The 26243-nt window shown below is 38.1% G+C and overlaps 1 protein-coding gene across 2 annotated transcripts in view; it reads left to right on the top strand.

Annotated features, from left to right (window-relative positions):
- Nucleotides 1-25489, top strand: part of DCC (DCC netrin 1 receptor) — a 1038093-nt gene extending 1012604 nt beyond the window's left edge. For both annotated transcript variants that reach the window (XM_054694039.1, XM_054694040.1), the window contains exons 28-29: nucleotides 16897-17039; nucleotides 20901-25489. In XM_054694039.1, the coding sequence (XP_054550014.1) occupies nucleotides 16897-17039; nucleotides 20901-20990 (233 nt within the window). In that variant the 3' untranslated portion in view covers nucleotides 20991-25489. The remainder of the gene's footprint in view (nucleotides 1-16896; nucleotides 17040-20900) is intronic.
- The last annotated feature ends 754 nt before the right edge of the window (nucleotides 25490-26243 follow it).

Genomic DNA, 26243 nt, shown 5'->3' with positions numbered 1-26243 from the left:
CTACTGAAATACACTGCAGGCAAGTCAGGAGAGGTCTGCTACACCATGTAGGTAGTTCCCTGACCAGGGATCAAACTCATGGTGCAGTGGCTGCAGATAACTTCATAGGTTGTGTCTTAACCCCTTGCGCCACCAGGGAGGCCCAGCAGGGGGAAATTTTGAAGCAAACAAAATGTTTCGACATAAACTTCTACATTAATAGGCCGTTGGATGTTGTGAACAATCTAACACACTGAAAACAAAATTTCTCCGTGACATTAAAATGAGCAAATTATTTCAAAAGATAGGACCTGTGATATCTAAAAGGACATACAAACCATTTAAAGGTACTACTCCTGAATATTTATGACTTTTATCTGAGTAGCAGAAATGCCAGGAATTCAAATGCCATTTTAGACACCTTGTGTGTCTCACAGCTGACTTTTATCTTGGACTTGCAAGTGTTGATGTTCTTGTGGCCAGAATCTCTGTATTTACTGGAATGTCCAGGCTCTCCAGGAGGAGAATGCCTTTATCTATTGTGGTAAAGGGGATTCTAAATGTGTGTGTGTGTGTGTGTGTGTGTGTGAAAAATAGAGTAAGTAAACTCAATTGATATAAAAATGAGGTAGATATTATGACAGAAATAATGATATTTGCAATGACTGCTCTTGTCACTTGATACATTCTGATTTGTTTCTGAAATAGCCTTGATATAGGGGAAGAGGCTACTTGAAGGGACTACTCTGGGCATATTGAAAAAAGCCCTTCTGGCTTTTTAGGGGGTTAGATCTTGGGGGATTCTGACCCCCCATCTGTTTTCTTCCTGGCTGCTCTCCAAGGGGTACCTCAGTTAACAGAAGCAGGCTGTTGTGTGAGTGCTATGTGAATTAAAGCCACCACCACACACATACACACACACACATCTAGCAGGGCCTCCTGCGGGAGGAGACCACCCTCTGTCTGCTGGGCCTTTTTGACAGGAGCAAAGTTGACTGAAAGCACTTACTGGAGGAAAATAATAAAACTCCAGTAGGACCCAGCTCCTCTGATCGTGGCTGGGTTAGCCTTCAGTAAGTAATCTAACCTGTGCTTCAGGTCTGTAAGTGAAAAAGTAAACTATGGAAAGAATTTTTTTCATTTTCTTAAAGGATTCAAACAAAATGGGTAAGTATTAATTGTGCCCTTTTAAAAAAAATACTAGCACTGAATCCAGGAACTTCTGACTTGATAGAATGTGGAGATTACATTGCCTTATAAATTGGGCCCAGCGAAGTTCCCAATATTTAGAAGCGGTGAGACCATGGGGTGGGGTGTGGGGGGCTTACATGCACATGTTAATGTTTCAGTGGCTGGTGACACAGGTTCTAACTCCGGAATGTTGTGTTTCACCGAAAGTATATGCAACAGAGAAATGGCAGACAAGGAGATGGGCCGTTACATGAAAATGAGTGAGCAGAGAGTCACAGAGCAGTGGCCAGGGCTAAGTGGTGGTGTTTGAGTCTAGAGGGAGGTATTGCTCTTCCAATTTCACCGGTCTTGCTCTCAAATTCTGAATTCTTCCCACAGATAGGAAGTTGTCTTCCACCAGTCCCTTTAAATAACCAATTTGCATTAATTAACATTCCCCCCCGTGGTATGTTTCTCCACCAGTTGTTAAGAATGCCTGTACTTCAAACCCACTAAGGTTGTAATCTAATAGGAGTGTGGATTTGATGGTGATGTACCTGGTTTTCTCTTGTGTATAAACAATGCAGCTTCTGAATTGCTTCTCACGATGAACATATTTGTTGTGACTAGAGCCTGTGGAATTTCCTAGATCCAGCTCTAACTTCTGTCTTGCTGTTTGTTGTGCTAACCTGTAAAGAGAATAGCTGGATCAGGAAGAGTCAAAAAGTGAGAGGCAGGAAGCAAACTGTTGAACGTGGAAAAAGAGGTTATTTTTCAACTGAACGCATGTAAAAGATTACACCTTTGTCTTCCCCTTTCTAAGTATTTTGTTTTATTTAAGAATATCATTGTATGGTCCATTTCCAAATGTGAGTTGAGATACACATTTTTTTCATTCTAAATTCTCCTGGAACATAACTGTCTATAGGAGTGCTTCTCAAATTTTACATGCCTGGGAATCACCTGCAGATCTTACTAACATGCAGGCTCTGAATCAGTGGCTCAGGAAGGAAGCCTGAGAGTCTGCGGTTCTCAGGAGAGTCCAAGGCACACTGACACTCTCTTTAGATCACCATTAAGTAGTGAGAGCCTAGAACATCATGTGTTCTTCACCTGGCATTCGTGGAGGAACCTGTGGATTTGGTGACTCATTTGAAATTCACCTAAATTCACCTTTGTGCCTGTGTGTGTGCACATTTTTTTTTTTCTATTGGTTTCATAGCCTCCATTAAAGTCTCAATTTGTTTATTATTTATAGCAAGTTAAGAACCACTTAACCTGCCATGTTGTACATCACCCTGCATTTAGATGCAGCTGTGGAATGTAAACAAGAGAGTCTGGTTTTGTTTTGTTTTTCAAAACCAATTCCAAAAATGTATTATGGAGATAATCTTCCAGATTCTAAGGCCAAGAGCTAAATACTTCTGCCCAGCTCTGATGAAATTATACAAAATTAAGTCATTTAACTTCTTGTAGCAACACCTGGGTCCCTGGGTCCATTTTTCAATGCCTGATGAAGGAATACCTTAAATATTTATAAATGTCCTAAAAGAGGTCCCTCTTCTGAAATCGCCTCTGATTTTTGTTGCCTAACAAAGATTGGTTACAGCCTCAGCTCTCTATGGCACATGGTCTCCTGGAGATGAGCTCCTGTGGGGAACTGGGATGTGGGGTCATTGCAGGGGGTCGTCATAAGCTGTTCTAGGCACCCATGTTCCCACAGGCCATGGAGAACATGTCCAGCAGAGACTTAATTATGCATATTTCCCCACACATGGGAATTTCAATGAAATTTTCACAATCAGCCAGTGTCACACCAGGATAAACAGTATATTAAATTTATGAAACAAATTTTTAAAGTTTTTTTTTTTCTGGTGGTAGTGAAGGTAAGTGAATGTAAACATCATAATATAAATCATAGAGAATGAAAGGTAATTAAAAGAAACAGTGAAATAGTGAAAAGCTTAAGTTATAGGTAATAGCCTGAAAATATCATCAGAAATCATTTAGTGGACATAAAATAATTCTGAGGAGGAAATAGGAGTTTGAGGAGACTTTGGTGACAAGAGGAGAGTGTTTAAAGAAAATGTTTCTCCATTATATGTTGGAGCAATTAAAGTCTGCCTCCCTCTGTTGGCACCTCCGTGCTAGTCTGTTCCTCTCCTTTTACACTGAAAGTGTTTTGGAGGTTTTTTTCCCTGACTTATAACTTCTTAGGTTAAATGCAAACAGATACTTCTCATGAATGTTTGAGTTTCAGAAACTCAGATCAAAAAGAGAGAACAATGACAGAATAGTAGAAAGGACCCCCTCAGAATAGTGTTTAAAATAAATTTTCCTAGGTGTCTTGATGGTTTCATGTTTGAGAATTTTCCTCACAGAACACTCATACTTACCAGTTTCTCCTTGAGTTCCTGGACTAGACAGATGGCACAGGACACAGATCCTGAAAGCTGGCCTGGACCAGCTCTGCCAGTCGGAGGCTGTGCCCCCTCTCAGACACCACCTCTCTCCTTCTCCAACTCTCTCGTCTCCACATGCCACACAATTAGGACCTTCTCTGATTGTTTCCCGGGTCAAAAATCGTTTAACTTATTCTGCATGTAGTATGATTCTCACTAAATAGTTCATACTTACTTGACATATCTTCCCAAACCAATACTTAAGGAGAGATGCTCATTTTCAATATTCTTTAAAATAACATAAAGCCTAATAGTCACTGAATCAAAATGGATACATAGGAAAAAAGGAACTGAGTCTAACATGGTGATGATGTTTGTGAACCTTATTACTGATTATTGCCTCAAGCAAGCACTTAGTCCAATTTACTAACTCATTTAACCTTCACAAAAACACTAATATATATATATATATATATATATTATATATATATAATTTCTGCCAGTTTACTCACAGGGAACCTTGGGATCAGAGAAGATAAAAATCATTCATTCAATGTCACATTGCATTTAAATGCCAGGGCAAGGATATCTGAATTCAAAGCCTACCTTTATGGGAAACTATTATAATGCATAGACATAAAGAGTCAATGATTATGTGCATAGTAATATCACAAGAAAAAACCCTCAACTTAAAATGTTGGCATATCCCTTAACACATAAATATATAAGTTGTGATAATTTTTTCCAGAGGTAGCCTTATGCTCTTCTACAGAATTTGTTCATGACACAATATTCCAGCTTATGGAATTATAGGAGGAAAAGAAAAAAAAAATAGACTATTTTTGTGTTCTCTAAGTATTATTTGCATTTCTATTTTTTTCATTTTCATTGGTTTTTATTTTCTCATACTTTTTCAGATTCCTTTCCAAATATGAATTGATTACATTTGGTATATTTGAATTGGCCAAACACATCCAACTGGAGAAAGTATAGTTGTCAAAAAAAGATAATATAGTTTTAGTTTTAAGCCCAATATAAGATATCCTCCAGCCTATTTTTCAGAACTAGCTTCCCATCATTTTATAGACATGAAATATTCACAAACTTCATGCTACAGAACATGTTGAATATTGAAGAGTTTATGAAACACTGCATAGAAACATTTTCCTCATAAATAATTTTCTATATGTGGGCTTGAGAGATCTTTTTGGCCCAGAAAGACATGGATTAGTCAGAATTTTTCACTGACATTTAGTTCTATTACAAATAAAGAAGAAGAAAATCTCAATTAACTAGTATCTTTGGGGAATGGACTGGTCTCAGGAAATTGCATTTCCAGACAGCTCAGGGTAAAATAGCAATAATTTTATAATACATAAATGTTTGTCAGTTGCCAATTCTATATAAGCTATCAACTAAGGACTCAGGAGAATGTTATTTTCCACAAGCCTTGTCCTTAAATCTCACACCATCTCTGAAATTAGGCCATGCCATTTTATATGAGATGGACCCAAAGTATAGAAGAATTGAATAGTGTCTCCAAGGTCACAGTTACTGAAGGACAAGAACAGGATAGAAGGCAAGTTCTGTATGACTACATTATTTACTCTCTTTCCCCTGATTGCTGGCAAATCACAGAAGTATCACAAAGAAGGACCAGAGTAAGTAAAAGTCCAGAGAAAATACCAGATGTTTTTGAAATCTGTAGATAAAGCAGTCATGCTATGGGAGGATGATTCTTTCTTTAAAGATTTTTTTTTATTTATGCAAGAACTGGGGTACAGGCCAGAGGTGCTGGAGGGTAAGAGGGTTCACCAGAGACAGTGTGGGATACAGAACAGGTAGACGGACCGAAAAACTGCTGAGGGGAGCAATGGGCTGGACAGGAGAGGTCTGCTGCAGCATGGGGTGTCATCCTGGCAGGCCAGGAATCAAAATCGCACTGTGGAGGCTGCAGACAGCTTCACAGCACTATGCTCAACCCCCTACACCACCAGGGAGGCCCTGGGAGGATGATTCTTACAGCAATTTTGAGGTAATCAGCTGGGAGAGGACAGGGTATGGTCAGTAAAATCAGAGCAGTGATTTGGGAGGATAAAATGATAAGCCAAGATTGAGATAGAAAGTATGTGATGTAGATTGATTGATGGCCGTGAGAATAGATGGAAGAGACTGTTCCAAGAATTAGCTTCTAAAAGAAGAAACAAGTGACTGAGTGAATAGAATGAATAATAAGGAGGTGAGACCCAAGGTGACTGTTGTTTTAATCCTTGGTCTTTGTAAATAAACAGAAGGGTGGAAGTGAGCTAAGTGGTTACTCCTTGAAAGAAGTGAGAGAATAGGAGAGACTGGGAAGTAAGGTGAGCATGAAGGGGTAGTGGGGCATTCAGGTGAAATGTACGGGGAACCTGCTGGTATTAGGAATCCAAAAGAGGGACCTCCCCGGTGGCGCAGCAGGTAGAGCGCCATGCTGTGAAGCTGTTCACAGCCTCTGCAGCACCAGTTCGATTCCTGGCCAGCCAGGGAGAGTCCCACATGGCGCGGCAGACCTCTCCTGTCTCTCCCGCTGTTCCCCTCAGCAGTGTCCTCAGTCTCTCTGCCTGTTCTGCTCCCCACTCTGTCTCTGGTGAATTCTCTCACCCTCCTGCGCCTCTGGCCTGTACCCCAGCTCTTGTATAATTAAAATAAATATTAAAAAAAAAAGAATCCACTGAAGAGTGGATCCAGAGAGGTAAGAGTTTTCACACAGCATAGATAGAATTAGATGACAACTCCCAGGGAAACAAAGACATTTGAAAACTCAAATCTATAAATCTACGTTATGAGGGAGTAAAAGAAGAGATACTAGAGATAGACAAATGATGATAGTATAATTCTTTCAGAAGTCAAGAGGGGAGATCTTGTATTTCAAGAAAAAGCTAGTTTTAAATAGTTCCTTGATGCAAAATTGTCAGATTTTTTTTATTTCTAATGTTTCATTATAAAAATATCATACTGCAGGAAACTTTCACAGCATATACCCATATACCTACCACCTGGTTCTATAATGAACGTTTTTTTCGTATTTCATCGCCGTATTTACTTATCTACCCATGCACCTTAATTTTTGATGTATTTCCAAGGAAATTGCTGATGTCAGTTCACTTTACTCTTAAGTACTTCAGCAAGTCTATAAAAATGCCATTGCCTTTGGAGTCTATAGTATAATTTTAAGGAAAAAATGAAGACTAATAATTGTAGAAAATCATTTCTCAGAAGAATCCTGATTTTGGGTATATTGCTGTGACTCTTGAAACTGAGGAAACATAATATTACCAAATCCCATAGAGGTTTACAGGGAAGATATCCATTAATCTGAAAAATTATGAGAGAATTTTTGACCTTTAGAAGCGACATTTTTATAGATTGGTGAGGGCAAAAGCCAGGTGGCTAAGAGAGTTGTGGTGAATAGATAAATAGGTGATGTGCAAGTGTAGAACACGCCTAGAAGCGAAGCAGCAAAATACAGGAAAGAAGGTAATTACCAAGGAGGAAATGCACTGCTCATTTAAGCTGTTTTCTCCAATGGCACACATGTCCTTTGGGATGAAAGATGTGATAGGTAACTCTTACTGTGCAGAAATTTTTAAAAATAAGAATGACCATTCCTCATGGACTAAGTAAGCTTCATTGAGCTGTTAAAATGTGATTATACTTTGAAAATATTATTCATGTTTTGCTTTGGTCAGTCTAAAATGCATATATGGAGAAGTTGGAAGATTTGGGATTGATCATGTACCAACCCTAAAATGAAACATGGAAAATATATTTCTGGTCACAGTCATGAGATTGGGGTGGTGTGTGTGTGTGTGTGTGTGTGTGTGTGTGTGTCTTCCGTTAAAGAATTAAATGATGTACAAATCAATTTGGGTAATCAAGATTTTGTATGAAAACAAAATCCCATGACAGCAAATTCTCTTTATAAAGGGAAATATTTTCAATATTTACAAAACAAATTGATTTCTGAAATGAAAATTATTGTATTTATACAGCATATGAAATATTTGCCTGGAATATAATCTATTGCATAGTAATGTAAATGAATATGATAGCATTCGACACATACTACGTAATTATGAAAATTCTGCAAAACTAATGTCTGGGTGTCTTCATTGCATCTGTATTTTCCTGATGTCTTCCTGAAATATGGGAACTTAATGCAGAGTCATTTATGCAGTTTCTTTATGAATTAAAAATGTGGTTTCTCTGAAACATTTGATCACTAGGATATAATAAAAGAGGATTTTATGCTATTCTTCATGAAGAATAGAACTGACAATTTTCCTCCTAGGAGCACAGAAAATTTAAATTTTAGCAACTGTTTGTATGTAAAGAGCTCAGACCTGTAGTTTCTTGTTGCGAATAGCATAGACAGAGAAAGAAAATTTAAAGATAAATTTTGACAGAATACAAATGTTCCTCTTATAACAAACTATGTAAGGATTATCTGGAATGTCCATAAAATTACTGAGCAACTTGGGCTTTAGCATTAAACACAAACTCAGCAACAGTGTGATAAATGAAGTAATGTGATAAATGAAGTGATGTGAATCAACCTTTTTAACTTGAATGTGGGAGAATGCCAATAAATAACAGGTGTTGAAATTTGAGTTAGTAATGTGTTTGGTTTTCTTTGGAGGTTTTGTTAATGTGTGTACTGGGAGCCTCTGAAAGACTTCAAGAGAATGGAGAGATACAGAACAGTCCTGGCGAAATCATTTCTCATGATCACTGATAATTTTCCTGAAACTGTTCTTATTTATGAGATTTTGAGATCAAGAAGAGACAGGGACAAGTAGAATTATGAGTGCAAAGTCTCTACAGCTTCATTGCTTGGTGTTGCTTCTCCCTGTCTCTGGCTTGACTACAGGAAAATTTCACAGTGTACGATGTCAGCTCTGCCCTTTCCAACTCAGACACCTATATTGGTCCCATGAAAAGATATGTTAATGATTTCCTCCTTGAGGGCTTCTTATCCATCCTTTGCTTAGTCATTGTTTCCCAACACAAACTTTATAAAATGACTGTTCATCAACCCCAGTCCCTTTTAAGTCCCCTTCTGTCAGGCTCCTCCTTACCTTGTATAAAATATGTAATGAACACCTCTCAGGTATACAGGATTTTTATGAATGCAAATACACTTGTGATGATATTTAAACTCACTTCACTCCTTCAGTTATTTGGAATTTTTGCTATTTTCTTCAGTTACTGTGGGGGTAGTTTCCAATGTGTCCAGTGAATTCAGGATTTGAATTCCAATTTGCAAAGGTGCAAAGACACAAGAAACCACAAATATGTAGAAGTGAGAAAGAGTATGTCTTCATATTTGAGTCTACCAGGTCTTGGAATTATGTGAGTGATGGAATTACATTACCTTTGCAGCATCATTTAGTTGTTCAAGCAAGGTGGATGTATTGTAGCCTAGGAGACAAAAGAAGATGGAAAAAATATCAGCATTTGAGTGGTGTCACAAGAAACAAAACCATCTCCTCTCCCCAGGTTCTGTGGCCCAGAAGTAGCACTTAGATGGATTTCTCACCCTTAACATACCCTGCAAATTAAAGACTAAGTGCATTAAGATTGATACCAAAATGTGTATATTGGAAATTCTGTCCCATATGAGAACTGCTTGAGGCTACTGGATCTAGCTAGATACAGCTATTTGTTTTGTTCAATATTTTGTGAACATGAAAAAGATAGACTATTTCACATTTTCACATGTATCTATTTCTTAGTTTTTTCATAACCTCAAAAGCTCATTGCATGTGAAAAACATATGCAATGATATGACTGTTCCATAGTCCCCCAGACAACTTGAACACAGAGTAGTTACTTAATAAACACAAGGTGTAGAGGATTTTAGGGTTCACCTGGAAACTAAACCAAGAGTGTCTGTTTTATTTTGGCTGGCATCACAGAATGAGTCAGTGAGAATGGAGAGATCAGAACGCAGCCTTCTTCAAAGCTATCCATTTTAACTTTATACTTAAGGGTAAAGAGTAGAAAATGAGATAGGAAATAGGAAGGAGTAGGCAAGGATATGAAAATTAATAGTGAAATCAAAATCACACTACTTAGTGGCCTCTGATTCAACCCAGCTAAATCTGTTCACTCCATTCCTGCTCAGCCTAATCTAACATTTCTCACCAAGAATCATTTTACTTGGGAGAACCCACTACAGGGAGATGCTGGCAGGAATCTGCACCTGGCAGTCATATATTATGTACCTAATGAGCAAATGAAATGTTTAATAACTTCTCTGTGAAAATAAAGCTTAAAACAGTAAATTCCTGCTGAGGTCTCTCATCTACACCTGATGCACACTGCTGGCCCATCTCAGAACTCCGGCATCATTTGTATTTTCCCCTCTTAGTGGGTCCTGCTGAGGAGCACAGCATTAAAACCAAAGCTATGCTCACTTAATTAGTCGTGGATCGCTGTAAACTCGTTTATTTAGCATATCAACATCATGTGTTCCACCTAAGGGTCACCTGAAACACTTGTACATGCACCCTGGGTAGAGGGAAATGTATAGTGTTTCAGACTGAACATTTGCAAATTTAAATTTTTCAATTAATCACGGATCATTTAAACTCATAATTTAATACTGCTTATTTTAGTTGAACTGTATGTTGTTTAAAATAGGAAAGCAAAACAACCATAATTGTTGCCATGGTTTTTCATCAGTAATTTTAAGATAAAATGATAGTCTTTTTTTAGAAAGCACCCATTTAAAATCCAATTATTGCAATTTATGAGTTAAAGATTCACTTGTGGGAGAACTCTTTGGAGTCATTTTTACCAACGGATTAACTTATGCTTCCTAAATCTTAAGGAAAACAAAGAATTACAAAAGTAACATTAAGCATAGGTATAATAGCTAAATTCTCCTTTCTTGTCTAATTTTTAGTTACTAATTTAAAGACTAAATGACTTAACCTTTATATATACCAAGAAATCAAGAGCCAAAGAATTCAGGCTCTTGGGGCAAGATCACAAATCTAAATAAAACTAAGTCCTAAGTCCCTAACTAGGACTGTCCCTCAATATTTGTATATTTAGTTAAGCACTCATTTTGTGTAACTCCTTATGTAGAGCGCACACATTTTACTATGCTGGGGGAATCAAGGTAGACAATACTAGAAATCAACCTTGTGTCATGATGAAGTTCAGCTTGCTCTTCAGGATTGGGAACCCTTTATCTCTCAAGGCCTATAAAATCTATAAAGAGGAGATTTTCAATTTTTTGGAGCCCTAGACTTGGCCCCTCTCTCACTTCCTGCCACTCTCAGCTTTGCTCACTTCTCTCTGAAATGGACACGAGTTTTCTTAATTATACTCTGAAAGTTATCCTTCATTCTTGGGAAAGATCACCAAAGATATTGGCTGCCAGGTTCAGATTATACTAAATTAGCAACTGAGAGCCATAGAAAGGATTCTTTTAAATTTTCTCATTCCTTTTCTTTTGCTTTGATATGTTACTCTGATATAAAACTCATAGGCATGTCATTGAAATTATTCATGTGTAGACTGATTATCAATGCAGGTGCATATCACCGAAGTAAAGAAGTAAATACGAAGCCTTCTCTCTGTAGGCAGCTCCCTGAATTTAAAAGAAGCAGAAAAAGCTATTGAAAATTTTGTCATTTCTTGGCACTGAAGAGCCCTGCCTTTTCTAATTGCTGCTGTTTCCATTAATTCTTTCAGACGGATGGTGACTCCAGGGACACTGCAAAGGCTACCATGCCTTAAGGCATCAGGGAGAAGGAGCACACAAAAAATTGGGGGGGGGAGGGGAGAGGAAATAAGGATACAAGAACAGTTTGCCAGTTTCCTAGGACAGTGTAGCAAAGACCAGTCCACAACCGAGGGAGTATGGCAAAGCTCCATCCACAACCGAAGTCCAGGAAGGTTCAATATGGAGGGAGATATTGAACAGTAGCAATTCATCAGAAGGTAAGAGGTATCAAGATGATTTCCAGTGGCCTCTGCAGATGAAGCCAAGCACCCAGGTATTATTAATCCAAATGGTAACTGTTCCACACCCTTCTCACTTGAATACAGCCCATGGTGTGAGACTGGTTATTTTATACAAAATATTTGCTCTATTTGAGTGGTGTAGAAATGAATTCAGAATTTAGCCTTTGGAGAAGGCTCTTGGCAAGGCCACTGGCATGGAGGTAAAGGAGTAAAGGCATGGCTCGTGGCCCTATGGAAGAATGAAAATGCAGACAAAAATCAAGACAGGAGCCAGTAACACCCTGGGTGCATAAGGGAAGGAAAAGCCCAGCTTGTTGCGTTTGTAAGGACCCAGGTGTAGCCTAAGTGAATAGGTGAGACGTTTACATTGATGGCATCTGTCTCTAACCTGTGGCCTTGAATGCAGAAGGCACTTGAGAGCATGGGCGTGGGGCATGCGTGCTTGATCGTGGACACCTGGAGCACACCTACTATGTGTAAGTGTCCACACCTGAACCTGGAGGCTGAGGCTATAGGGGCAGTGTCACTCAGAGACAAAAACAGCCGAGGCAGAATGACTAGGAGTGGGTTAGTGTGGCTGCAGGGGAAAGGCTATGAGAGGAAGGGACCACTAGAAGCCAGAGAAGGCCCAAAGAGAAAGAAAAGATTCCTTGGGGGCTGGGAGCTGACAGTTCTCCCAGCCCTCACCTACAACCCTTCCCCCAACACAGCCTCCCCATTTTGCTAGCCTATGGGTTTGCCCCACAAAAATTGGCATAGAAAAAGCATTAAAGCCAGAAGAAGCCACTGAGGCCTCCAGGACTCTCCTTTATCTCTGGACGTATCGACAGAGTACCTGCCCTGTGCATGCTGGCACTACACCAGGCTTCACCAGTGTTCAGGTTTGAAACATCTGAAGTTCAGAAAAGAAAATGTTGAAGCTACCCAGTTAGAATCAGCTTAGGGATGGAGTTAATACACATCTACCACAGGATGTTCTCGTAGAAGTCTCTATTTTAAAACATCTGTTCCCGTTTACTAAGAGGCAACTTGGAGACCAAAGTTGTCTTATTGGTTGTTGATAAATCTCTCCCAGGAAATGTCCCTCAAAAGTCTTTTAATTCCCCACTCAGAGGAGATTTCTTGACCTACTAAACATAGAGCTTCCATATGATCCAGCAATTCCACTCCTAGGTATTTACCCAAAGGACACAGAAAAATCAATTCCAAAGAGTACCTGCACCCCTATGTTTATAGCAGCACTGTTTACAATAGCTAAGCTATGGAAGCAACCCAAATGCCCCAAAATAGATGACTAGATCAAGAAGATGTGGTACGTATACACCATGGAATATTACTCAGCAATCAAAAAAGATAAACACATGCAATTTGTAGCAACATGGATGGAACTGGAAGGGATCATGCTCAGAGAAGCCAGAAAGAAAAAGAAAAATACCAGATGGTCTCACTCATAGCAGGAATCTAGAAAATGTAAATAAGGGATCAGGAAAAATAATAACTATAAGAAAGAAAATATCAAAATCAACAAACAACTATGAACCAGAGACACTCTATGGGGGTAGGGGGCGGGGAAAGGAGGGCTTGGGGTCAAAATAAGGGGGTTGTAATTGTATGGGGTATATAAAAATAAAAATTAAATTAAAAAAAAAATAAAAAAATAATTCCCCACTCAGAAATGGAAAGGAAAATATTTAAGGTCATATAGTACTTAGACAAACCTGCTAATAAGGAATCCTAAGAGACGGCTGAAATTCTTCGCCTATTCTGGAAGGGCATTGAAAATAATTCTACCTTGATCTTTTAATCTCCAGCAGCCTTACATTCTCTTCAGCAAAATAAAGTGAAGGTCACCAGGTGAACTCCAAGAGTCCTGAAAGTTCCAAGTTTATAAATTCCTTTGAATCTGTGAATATTACTTGGAAAAGGCGGCCACATGAGGCTTAAACACTGTGTGGTCTTTGAGTCCAGGCAATGTCTTCACTTCCTTTTGTAAAACACACTGTGTCTCCTTTATTGTTCAATACTCAGTAGGTTCTGAATGTATAACTGTTGCCTCTACACTAGAGAAAATCAATTACTCTAATGATCTTCTTTGTGACGGCTTTGAGTTATGCAGGCATACCTGCATCTCATTGTGATAATGCAAGTGTGATAATACACTGTGGGTTTACCCAAGTATTTAAGATTTTGAGTAGTAAATATGCCATCAGAATATACTTTTGTAGTGAGATTGTAGTTTCTCGGCATCCAAAACAGAAATAAAAAAAGTCAAATATTAAGGAATTTTATGAAAGTCTGATAAATCATAAAAGAATCTTTATATGGTGTCTAGTATAAAACAGACACCAGACCTATTTGACTTTCCTACATAATAAATTATGCTCATGCTGTTTTCTTTTCTTATGTAATTCTCTTTAAAAATATTTGTGTTAGAGTGAACATTGCATGCATTTGGTGAAAAGTTAAATTGTAAAGTTTGTAGACATAGTTTGGTCTCTTAAAAAAATTAAAGCTAAAAATATAAGTTTATCATCAAGGAAAGCTAAGTCAAAATTGTTGCAAAAAATATAAAAGTGTTATGTACAGAAAGTATTACTTATTAAAATGCAGCTACCCTGTTAAATGCAGGAATGAAAAAGGTGGGTCATGGAATGAGCTAAGAGAAACAACTTTTCTTGGCAGTAAGGCTAAATCACGGTTAAGCAGAACATTGTAAATATTCTGGAAGACAATATAAACATAATTCAGAAAATATAACTCATAGTAGAGCCTCATTAGATACATTCTCCAACTTCACCAGCGCTCTATGAAAATGCTTCACACTTTGTGCTTTCACTTAAGTAATCATCTACAATATTAATGTGAATTCCACACTTTGGAGCATCTGGTGGGCCATTTTATAGCTTCATTCTGCCAGGGTTTTTAGTGCCTGCCTTTGTATTTGGGTTTACAAGTAAATTGATTGCAGGATACTGTGTTTATAGCCAGAAGCAAAAAGAGAAAAGGATAGATGTAGATTTAATGTACAAATTGTTTGTTTACATCCAGTGAGGACCAGCGTACATTACATTCTCTGAAAGAATGAATGTTTTGTTCAACAAGAGAAAACTGATAGTGAAAACTGAACACATATGAATTAAAAAGACTTGTGAAATATTAGTCCCAAATTTCTATGACTATTTTGCTTTACCCCTTCAAACTCATTCATCACATTAAATTAATGATGTGAATTCAAATTGTACTATTTTTATAACAATTGTACTATTTTTATAACTTTGCTTTTATAGTATATTTGGTTTTATTGCATAGTATAAGAACAACAAGTTTATAAAACTTATGTAAATTTTGTGTTTATATATATTTAAATGACATGGCAATAAAAGTAGCTTAGATCAATGTTGGCGTTTATGAGTTCTATCTGTTCCCTTTAAATTAAAGCTTAATTCAGCTATAGAAACCATAACACAATAGTTTGTGCCTTCAACTTAAATCTTTGAAGTGGCTTTTCTATTCTTTTACATGGCATCTTCAAAAAGCTCATGTAAATTGGATGGGCTAGATCAACATAGTAATGGTAAAAGCTTAGTTTCCTCAATGGAATTAGAACTTGGTGCAAACTTTTATTATGCCTTCCCTTTTCTAAATATGTGAACTTGACAAGGTAGTTTCTCTCCACTTTGGCATCCTCATATGTGAACTAAAAATAACAGCAGGGTTATTTTGACAATTAAATATTAATAATAACTAGCTCTCTTTCAATAAATTACAGGTATCAGCCCTTAAAATACATAGTCTTATTTAATCATAACCAATTACTATCATTCTCACTTTACAGATGAATAGGCAGGGAGAGCTAATTGATAAAGAATTACATGATTATTACATAGTTGAGCTTTCCAGAATCTGAAAGCGATTACCTTGATCAATCTGCAATTCTTCCCCATTCTGTTATTTTTGTCTAAAGTGAACTAGAATACTTAGCATAGGTCTGGAGCTTAGTAGGCAGTCAGCAAATGTTATTTCCTCTGTGAAAGAAAATGGCTTATATTTTTCTTAATCTCTATATTGCTTTTCATCTGAGCTACTAAAAACTTAAGATCACCCTCTAGTGATAAATCACTCCAACTGCACACTTTTGATCCCTGAAGTTTAAGAATAAAAATGGTATAAATATGAAGGAATTACATGCTAAGCAATGGATGAAATACTTTTATTAGGATTTCTCATTTATTTTGCCTATATACAGCAAATTGCTGACTTAGTCAATTGTTTGCATTATTTCTTTTCCAATAAGCCACTGCTCCCTCCTTTTCTGACTGTGTAACAACTTTTTCAGTTTTACTAACTAGAATTATGTTTCCCAAGGTATGGTCCAACCAACATTTTCACTTTAAATATAGTTTGCCATTGGGATCATTTAAATTCAAATATTGTCACTGATGACAGAACTGAGGAAAGCTTCTTTCTACCATGTACCTTAATGCCTTCCATACTGAGGTATTGGTTAATAGGCTAAGAATAACAAAAGCCCTTAGATACATAACTGATACACTAACTGATTCCATAAACCTTTATCAAATTTTTATTTTAGGCTACAGGGTCAAAGTTAAATTACTATTATAAGTAGGGTTTGTAAGGCAAATTTCAACTCCAAAAGAAAAGGTAGCCTTTGTGTATAGCAAACAAAAATGCCTTCTGGTAGAAACTCAGCTGTTCCTCAAATGACATTCATGAGTATTAGAATGTAATTTTTGGAGAGAAGCTATAGCGATTAGGATAGAACAATGCATTACATCCCTCCCCCAACCCCAAGAAAATAAGTAATGAGATTCTATCAAGTTAAACATAAAGGACTTTGTTTTTGCTATAACATCTAATGCTCATTTATAGACTAGAACGACCATGTCTTTCAACTGCATAAGTATTCCTTGGTACTACTAAGCCATCTGGGGCTTATTTATGTGGTTTAGCACAGGGTTGTCTGGCCCAAAACTGAGTGTGACATTGAATGAGCTCACCTGACACTTTATAGGATGTGATGAACAGTCTGGAGCTCCCAGCCAGCCCCTCACAGCATGATTTGGAACCCACTAGAAATTACCTATGACTGGTGGAGCTTCATCTGGAAAGGCCTAATCAGAATTTGTCTTCCATTCAGTAGAAATAAAATGAGCCCATTCTTTGTGTCAGAATCCATCTCTATACTACAAAATGAACAATAACCTAAAATCAATGCCAACCCACTGGAGTTGGCTTCCACGCTTGAGAGATTGTTCCCCAGAATGTTTTATACATTACGTTCATCACTCTGTGTTTTCTATTTCAGGGCCTACTCTTCCCAAGACTCATGTTAAAACAGCCTCTCTTGGGTTAGCTGGAAAGGCAAGATCCCCTCTGCTTCCTGTTTCTGTGCCAACAGCCCCCGAAGTGTCTGAGGAGAGCCATAAACCAACGGAGGATCCAGCCAACGTAAGGCGCCCCTGAAATTCATGTTGTGCAAGGTGAAGGAGTGATTAGTACTTAGAGGCAATGTTAGAAGCACAAGCAGATGACTAGCGAGTGTGACTATGTATATACATATATAATATCTCTGTGTTTGTCCTTTTCAATGGGATGAAATATTTTGGCATACCTGGAAATAAGACTATATAATTGTTCTTTAAAATAAAAAAAAATAAGAAAACAAACTATACTCTGGAGATTTTACATGTGATTTCTGAAACCATAAAATAGCCTTCAAATACAGAATTGAGAGAAATGTGCAAAATGAAGAAATGAGAGGAATTTAAGAAGAAAAAGGAAGAACTGACATTTAGAAGATATAAATATTTCATGAAAGAAAGATTACTAATGAAGGGAAATAAAAGAATCAGCTAAAATGTGATCAAATTAGAAAATTAAGAAATATCAATGGAGGCAAAAAGAAAAATAATTTTGAGAACAAACATTTCTCTCAAAAATGCACTGTGTAGGAGATATGAAAAGATGTTGCCTAGAGGCAGCGATTTAGAAAAACTCTAGAGTGTTTCTGAATATAATTCAAGAGAAAGCATTTAAAGGAAAGCTAAGGGACTAACACATCAGATACCTTGGAAAATCAAAGGATTGAAAAGGGGGAAAAGATGAAAAAAATTAGCATCATCTAATTTGACTTTTCCCTTGTACTTCTTGTTTTCGGTACTACAAATAATAAAATAAGAATAGTAAAAAACGTAATTAAAGGAAATAACAAAAATGGAGACAAAAATCTATATCAACTCTGTCTTGTAGAAATAAGAGCCACATGTGTAACTTTCAATTTTCTAGGAGTCTACATTAGAAATGAAATAACAAATAGGTGAGGGCCTCCCCTGGTGGCTCAGCGCCGCACTGTGAAGCTGTCCACAGCCTCTGCAGCGCTGGTTCGATCCCGGCTGGCCAGCGAGTGTCCCACATGGCGCGACAGACCTCTCCTGTCTCGCCCCCTGTGCCCCTCAGCAGTATATTTCGTCAGTCTGCCTGTTCTGCTCCCCGCTCTATCTCTGGTGAATCCTCTCACCCTCCCACGCATCTGGCCTGTATCCTGGTTTTTGTATAAATAAATAAATCTTTAAAAAGAAAAAAGAAAATTAAAACAAATAGATGAACTTAATTTTAATATCTTTCATCTAACCCAGAATTTCCAAAGCATTATCATTCAATGTGCAATGAACATAGAAAATATCCAACAGGATATTTTACTTCTTTTGTAGTAAGTATTCAGAATTTGGTGTGTATTTTAAATGTACAATATATCTCAATTCAAACTGGCCACATTTTAGAAGTCCAATAGCTACGTATAGCTGATGGTTGTAGTGAACAATGAAATCTAGGTAATTCAAGAAAAACAGCCCAAACAACTAAGACCACATTTAGGGAAATGATACCAACTAATGAGTTCACTTCAATCTCTCTCCTCATAGACAGACTAATTTTTTTGAACTATATGGGCTACTTTGCAGTCCCCATTAAATGCTGAGGATTATATGGTATGTGAACAAATTATTCATTGGCATGCTGAGATTCTTTAAGAAGGTACCACTTCCAACATGTTTAATACCATGTATTTTGAGAGAATTTTCTAGTGGGTCAAGTGGCATTGTGCTCATCCTACCACATACTCTCCACCAGTGTTCTAATGGGATCAAGAGTATTTATCTGGCAGGATGAGATTATACACTGTAACCATGATATTAAGTAATGTTTCCCTGCCTATACAGATCTAGAAATCTTGACGCAGGCCTATTCATTCAATAACTGAATCAAATAAATGCTGAGGGTCTCCCTGGTGGTGCAAGGGGATAAGACACAACCTATGAAGCTCTCTGCAGTCACTGAAGCACGAGTTCGATCCCTGGCCAGGGAGCTACCCACATGGGCGAGCCTCCTGTCTTGCCCACTGCTTTCCTCAGCAGTGTATTTTGAGTCCATGTGCCTATTCTGTTCCCCACTCTGTCTCTGGTGAATCCTCTCACCCCCCATATCTCTGGCCTATACCCTAGTCTTATATTCATAAATAAATAAATCTTTAAAAAAAAAAAGGCATGCTGAGAAAATGGGAAAAAAGAAATTAAGAAATTACTGAGCACTTAATTACTCACCAACACTGATTTACTGAATCTCCCCCAACTACCTAATGAGTCAACACTGCTATTTCCACTTGAGGAGTATGGAAACAGACTCAAAAAGAGGAACTATATACTATTGTACTTTGAACAACCCTCCCTCCACCACCAGCCACACAGACTAAACTTAGCGTATAACTTTCATTCATCCAAAACTTAACTACCAATAGCCTAGTGTTGACAGGAAGACTTACTGATAATATAAGCAGTCAGTTTTTGCATATTGTATACATAATATACTGTACTCTTAAAATAAAGCTATTTAGAGAAAAGAAAATCACAAGTGGATCATCCTAAAAGTTTTCATCCTCATCTTCACATTGGTAGATTGAAGAGGAAGAGGTAGGGGGTGGTGAAAAATTCCAGGTATAAGTGGACCCACACAGTTCAAATCCATGTATTCAAGTGTCATCAGTAAAAGAACTGGGATTCAAATTAACAGCAGCGGGCCTCCCCAGTGGCGCAGTGGTTGAGCGCTGGGCTGCGAAGCTGCCCACAGCCTCTGCAGTGCAGGTTCTATCCCCGGCCGCCAGCGAGGATCCCACATGGCACGACAGACCTCCCTGCTGCGCCCACTGCTCCCCTCAGCAGTGTCCTCCATCTGTCTGCCTGTTTTGTTCCCTGCTCTGGCTCTGGTGAATTCTCTCACCCTCCCATGCTTCTGACTGTACCCAGTGCTTGTACAAATAAATAAATAAATCTTTAAAAAACAAACAAACAAATTCATACCAGCCTTGGTGCTCTTCTGCTTGTTTCCATCAAGGATGGATCATTACACCTACCTGGGGAAGAAACAAGATTTCCAGTCTTTCCTGTAACTACTAAATCAGAATCCTTGAATCACAGATCCTGAGGATCTGTGCTAACTTACAATCCATTATTACTAATAATATAATTCTAGTGGCTCCTAGGGAGTGAGAAGTGTAGAGAATATGTTCACCAAGATCTGAAATTCAACATCTTCATGTTGTCCTCCAATTAAATTGTGCCTTAAGATCACCTTTACAGCTTTCATAGAGCAAGTCATAAGGTTACCTTTACAACCAGGCATAGAGCCAGAACTGGTGTAGGTAAGAATTTTGTTTCCACACACAAACCAAAATCATAATCCTCAGACCTTTCATTCATCAAGAAAGTGCCCCACAAACTCCCACACACAAATATCCCTATGTTGTGTTTTAAAGAAAAGAAGCCTGATGATACAAATTCTATTCTCATGGGTGAAAGAAAGGAAAAGAGCAATGTGGTGAATGTGCACCATGTGCTGGACATAATGATAGGCATAAACAAGTCACAAAATGCTCAAAATAATCCATGACATAGATATCATCATCACCCATCATTTAATACCTAAGTGTGTGTGTGTGTGTCAGACGGGTTCACTAACTTGTCTGAGGTCACACAGCTAGTGAATGGTGGAACATGACTTGAAACAACATCTGTTTGACTCGAAAGTTTTTTCCTCATTGCAGGAAAAAAGTTGGTGAATAAATGCAATCATTTATTACCATCCCTTTCATCACCAGCATCTTCATTCAATGATCACAATTCTGAGCATAACCTCCAGCTATGAAATACAGTGTTATGCTAGAGAACAGAGAGAACCAACCAGACATGGCCTCTGCTTTCATTACAAGGAATGTATCGATATTCACCTTTACTAACTCTGCTCTCATTCTCTCTGTAGGTGTACGAACAGGATGATTTGAGTGAACAAATGGCAAGTTTGGAAGGGCTAATGAAGCAACTTAATGCCATCACAGGCTCGGCCTTTTAACACATATTGCTGAATTGATGAGGTGAATTTTCCGGGAACTTTGCAGCATACCAATTACCCATAAACAGCACACCTGTGTCCAAGAATGCACCCAGTGTACAGGTTAACCACTAGGACCACCCAGTTATGGAAGATCCTGAAGCAGTTCAGAAAGAATAAGCATCCCTTCTTTCATAGGCATCAGGAATTTTTAAATGATAACTTTGGGGTCCCTAAACAACAGCAAAGATACATCTTCACTGCAATGTCAAAGCAGAAGCTGCTCGATTAGTCCTGGGACTTTGCCATCACAGTAACCACACCATCCTAACTGAGGCTTCTGTTTTCCTCCATCAAGACCCTTTTTTTTTTTTTTTTTAACGTGTAGCTCTAGTCTTACAAAATGCAAGTGCATTACTTAAGCCTGTACCATGCCATGGCAGATCAGTGCAAGCTCACCATTATGTTTTCAACTTTAAAGTACAAAGCACCTATGGGAATACTCTTACAACACAGCACCAAAGGATTGGGTGTTTTCCTGACAGCACAAAAAGTAAATCAGTATACAAACAAAAGGCAGCGAAGGCTGATGTTTTGTAACTCAGTCATTCATCTCACCCAAGTGGTGGATATTAGCAAGTGGCTGTAAAATTCACCCATTTTAGCAAGTATTTGTAAATCCACCCTCAGTTACTATATATGTTTGGAAAATTGGAACATAAATATCTGCAATGAATGGCACGTAGCCAGCAGCACTTCCTTTCCTAAGAGAAGACACAACGTACAGTCTTCTCAGATACACAGTAATTACGTGTTTATGCTTGTGAGGGGACGCGTTTCCATTTGGGTGGCTTTGTGCCATACCACACTGTGATGACCTTTCAAAGCTTCACCTAGGCCATGGTCTTCCGGAGTCTGGCAGGAGAGATCTGTGTCCCTTCCTGTGTTCTGCTTGACAACAGCGTTAGATCAGTTGGATCAGGTGGCCACCATGCAGGGAGCCTCCTGACCATCTCTGTAACCCACTGGGGAAACAGCAGACTCCCTAAGAACAGGCCCTGAGGAAGGGAAGGGAAATGGAAGGCAGTTTCTAGCCGTACCTTCTCTTGAGTGATGCCACTTTCACGACCAGGGTCCTCCCCGACTCAGAGCAGGCAGCATTGGGAAGTGGCAGCCACCAGGGTCTGCAGTGAAGGGACCCTTCTACACCATGCCTACCCAGAGTCAGGAGCAAGCGGGGAGGTGCCACTTTGCACTCTGACATACCACAAGTCAAGCTTTTCAAAGCCCCGTCTTCATTGTGAGCTAAAATTTTAAACTTCTAATTGCCATGTTTATCTCCAGCTTGGAACTAGGTGAAGTTAAGAACATTTTGTGTGCACCCTTTTAGTTTCAGATTCTCAGCTGCATTTGGAGTTAATCCCTGTTTATGCAGCTGAATTGCCAAAAGGGAGCTAGTTTGCATATTTATCAGTTAGGTGACTTGAAACCCCAATAAGAGAGTTTCAGCTGAATTATTCCTTTCAGCTCTGCCTTTGATTTCAAGCTTGAGTAGGTCATAATTTTAAAAGAGCATGGAAGGGATAGGATCTTTACAACCTAATAGCTCCTTTTATTAGGTGGGTAATTATATATGAATCCCCGAATGAAATATTTTGAGCAAAACGGCACTGTAACAGAAGTAATAATTCAGATTATTTTTTTACAGTTTTATGTCGGGAAGGAAATCTGATGTCAAAGAGAGGGCTTGTTCAAATGGTTCATTAGAAAGTTCGGTCCATTTGTGAAATTGTTCCTTCAACAAGAGTGCTTATTCAATTTTCTGATTTTCTTAAAGTCCATCTGTGGAGCTATGCAACATTATTCTATGGGGCAGATTACTTTTGTTCAACATCTGGGCAACTTAAGACAACCCTCCACTGACCTAGAACAGGCATTTCTTAACATAATATTGAATCTTGGCAGGAAAAATCCAAAACTTCAGGAAAGAAAATGTTCATTCTGCTAGGCTTATCTTCAGGAGGTCCTAGAATGAATAGTCTCCCTTTTCTGATACTCACAAACAAGGGACATTCTCTGAAAAAGGCATTTTTCATTTAAGAAAGATCACCCTGAACATATAGCCTGGAATGGGTTTGTCATTCTGAACTGTGATTGCATCACAGTTTCAATCTATAGTAGACCGTATTTGGAAAACCAAGGTAACTCACATATTTCCCAAATGTCTAGATTCCACTAGTCAAAGTCAATGACCTTAAGAAATCAAAACCATTAAAAGTACATGAAAATATATCTTATTTGTTTTCAGTGGAAGGTATCTTTCTGCTGCATTCTCTTGAAACTTTCTTCATTAAACAAACATAATGGCTTATTGTAGTAACTGGCCATGCTAATACATCTTAGCTCCATGCTTTGAATATACAGTAGAATGCATTTAAATTCTCTAAATAACCTCTTGTAACTCACCTAGAGGTTTTAATATGCAATGCCTTTAGCACAACTTCTGTACAACTCTGCTCCCCCTTCTCTCAGATGGTTCACATATGTGTAAAACTGCCTGCCTAAGTTTTCAGGTAACTTTTTAATTTCCCAGTCTCCTGATCTCTTGACAAGAATAAACCTATGAATATGGCAAGATAGCCTGTACATTGCTCCTAGCCTGAGTGTAATTCATAATGTATAGGGCTCTTTAAGCTCATAAATCTCTCCAGATCCCATAAGGCAATGTTGACAACCAACCAGCAGCCCTGCCACCAGGACTCATTTCTCCCTGAAAAAGAAGAAAATAAAACTTGGCAGGGCATGCTCAGGCTTCCCCTGCATCACGCTGAACTGTCAAGCATGTAGGAGCTTCTTGAAAAAGTTTGTTTTCCTTTTGCATTTCATTCTGATAAGAAAGCTATTTTCTTTCCTCTAGAAAAGTCCTGCATTTGTTTAACTCGCAAAAATGAGGATAGCTCAAACTGCAGAAAGCACATTTAGATGCTGCTCTAGTCAAAAGTTAAATATTTCTTAGTGATTCATTTTCCACAAAAAAAAAAAAAAAACAGTCAGAGCTACCTCTTTATAGAAAAGAGCTGTAAACCTCTAGAATATTTAAAGAATGGAACTTTACATTTGGGTATTATAAAATGCACAGACAACTAAACAATCTAAAAAAAAAAAAACACAAAACAAAGATACAAGAGGTGAATTTATTATGGCTTCTGGTCAGGAATCAGACATGGCATTACTCTCTTCAAAATTAAACCTGCTGCAGATGAGGTGTATCTACACTTCCCTGCTTTGGTAAGAGCTGCACAAGGAGTTGCCTAACACAAGGGTCTTATTCCAGAACTATAAAGATCAGTGCTCATTGGCTTTTCCAGTAAAGAACTTCTCAATGCACACAAGTCTTCTGGAGGTTACTTATTGTTTTCCAACAGACACATCTGTCTTTACATCTTGAAGTCCTCTCCAAATTTAAAACAATGTCTAAGACATGGCAACTGACCTGTCATTCCAACAAAAAGGGACACCTCAAAAGCACTTCCCATTTAGATAAAATTATATCCCAGACTCATATTTCTTGCAGTTTCCTTAGAATGTTCATGGCCAGTCCATGAGAGAAAGAAAAGTAGAAAAATCCCCTAGTCTTAGTTGTGTTTAAAAACAAAATGGTCTGAACTATCTAATAATGTGGGGCAAAGTGGTTTTCTCTCCCTCACCCAGTTTACTTCATACAACTAGACCTTCCTGAAAGGCAGAAGTTAGTATCCTAGGCTGTAACCAGCCACACAATAACACAATACAGAGCTCACAACATCCCAGCACGGCAGAAGCAGTCCTAACAGTCAAATCCATACACTCCCTGTTTTTAAAGTCACTTTGGAAAGCAACAGCTTACCCATAATTTTTATTTCACCAGTGACTTTCAAAAGTCACTCTAATATTATATAGGAAAGCTCTTCAGCTGATTCCAGTGTTTTAAATTAAATTGGATACTGTGGAAAATCATAGGTAGATGTTTTGTATGGTATTCTATTCCAACAAAAAATATACAGATACATCCCCCAATGTACCTTGCTATCCAATACCTATATCCTTAAGGAAATGCTTGAGAAAGGAAATTTCTGAAAAGAAATGCCTGAGTCTTTTCTGGTCAGTGAGGATATATAGAAGACCAAGTACCATGCCCGAATCAACGGATATTACTTCTGGGCTCTCCAAGCCACTCTCAGATAATGTTTGCTCCATGGACTTCTAGTTGCACTCTCTGAAGGATTTCTTCTCCTGCTCTCAGTAGAGAGCCTTTGTATATTATCATCCTGTGATTTTTTTGTTGATTGGAGAGCAACAGCAAAACTCTACAAAATGTCATAAACACAGACTCATGGACCAAGGGATCTATCTCACTGTGTGCTGAAAGTGTATTTTCAGATGCAAGAAAGAAAGGAATGTTAGGAAGGAGGAGAAATAGTGTTTTTTATTATTGTAGGGTAACCCTGACAATTCTGACCTTTGTGAATTGTCAGCTTGTTTGGGGGGTGGGAGGGTGGGTATGGGGTGTACTTTTTATAAGTAATATTTAATTTATTATTTAGAGTGGCTTCTTTTTGGATAATTTATGATAAAAAGGGAGATCTGGTTGGGAATCTAGATACGACTGTTAAAGCTGCAGTGTTCCATATCTCAGAGGGACCACTTTAGAAATGAATTGTCCATTGCTGAGTATGAGGATAAGTCCAGGCAAAGCCTCCACTGAAGCTCCATCTTCACCGCCTTCTCCCTTTCCAGGGTTCTTCAAACAAAGTAACGCCAAACCTAAAATATTCTGATAGCATTTTGCCAATCAATGCTACTCGTTCTCTCAAAGGGCTTTGCAATTCAGACAAATTGTTAGTGTGCTAGTGGTAGGTTTATATGGTAGAAATGGGCATACTACAGCTTTAACTAGCCTTAGTGGAAAAAGAAATTTTTTGTGGCTACAAAACACCTTAAAAAACAAGGTATTTTGAGCCTGCAAAGAGTTTCTTTATTGTCAGACTCTAGCATTGTTAACCAAATTAGACTAGTGATTGCAATATTTAAGTGTAAATCTTGTTCTATGAGAAAGGAAACTTGCTTACAGTTTAAAACAATGACTGTTTCTACAAGATCTTGTATACTACTACATGAGGAAAAAGGGGTTTTGTAATCACTGTAGAACAGTCTCATATTCATTTTTTATAGAAATGTTATTCCAATGGTGCATTTTTTGTTTAATAAATAAAGTTTTGATACAAAGTACTTTCT

This window comes from Talpa occidentalis, unplaced genomic scaffold (assembly GCF_014898055.3).
Source record: "Talpa occidentalis isolate TD23 unplaced genomic scaffold, MPIMG_talOcc4v2.1 talOcc4.13, whole genome shotgun sequence".
Lineage (NCBI taxonomy): Eukaryota > Metazoa > Chordata > Mammalia > Eulipotyphla > Talpidae > Talpa > Talpa occidentalis.
This window is presented reverse-complemented; position numbering and strand designations above follow the sequence as displayed.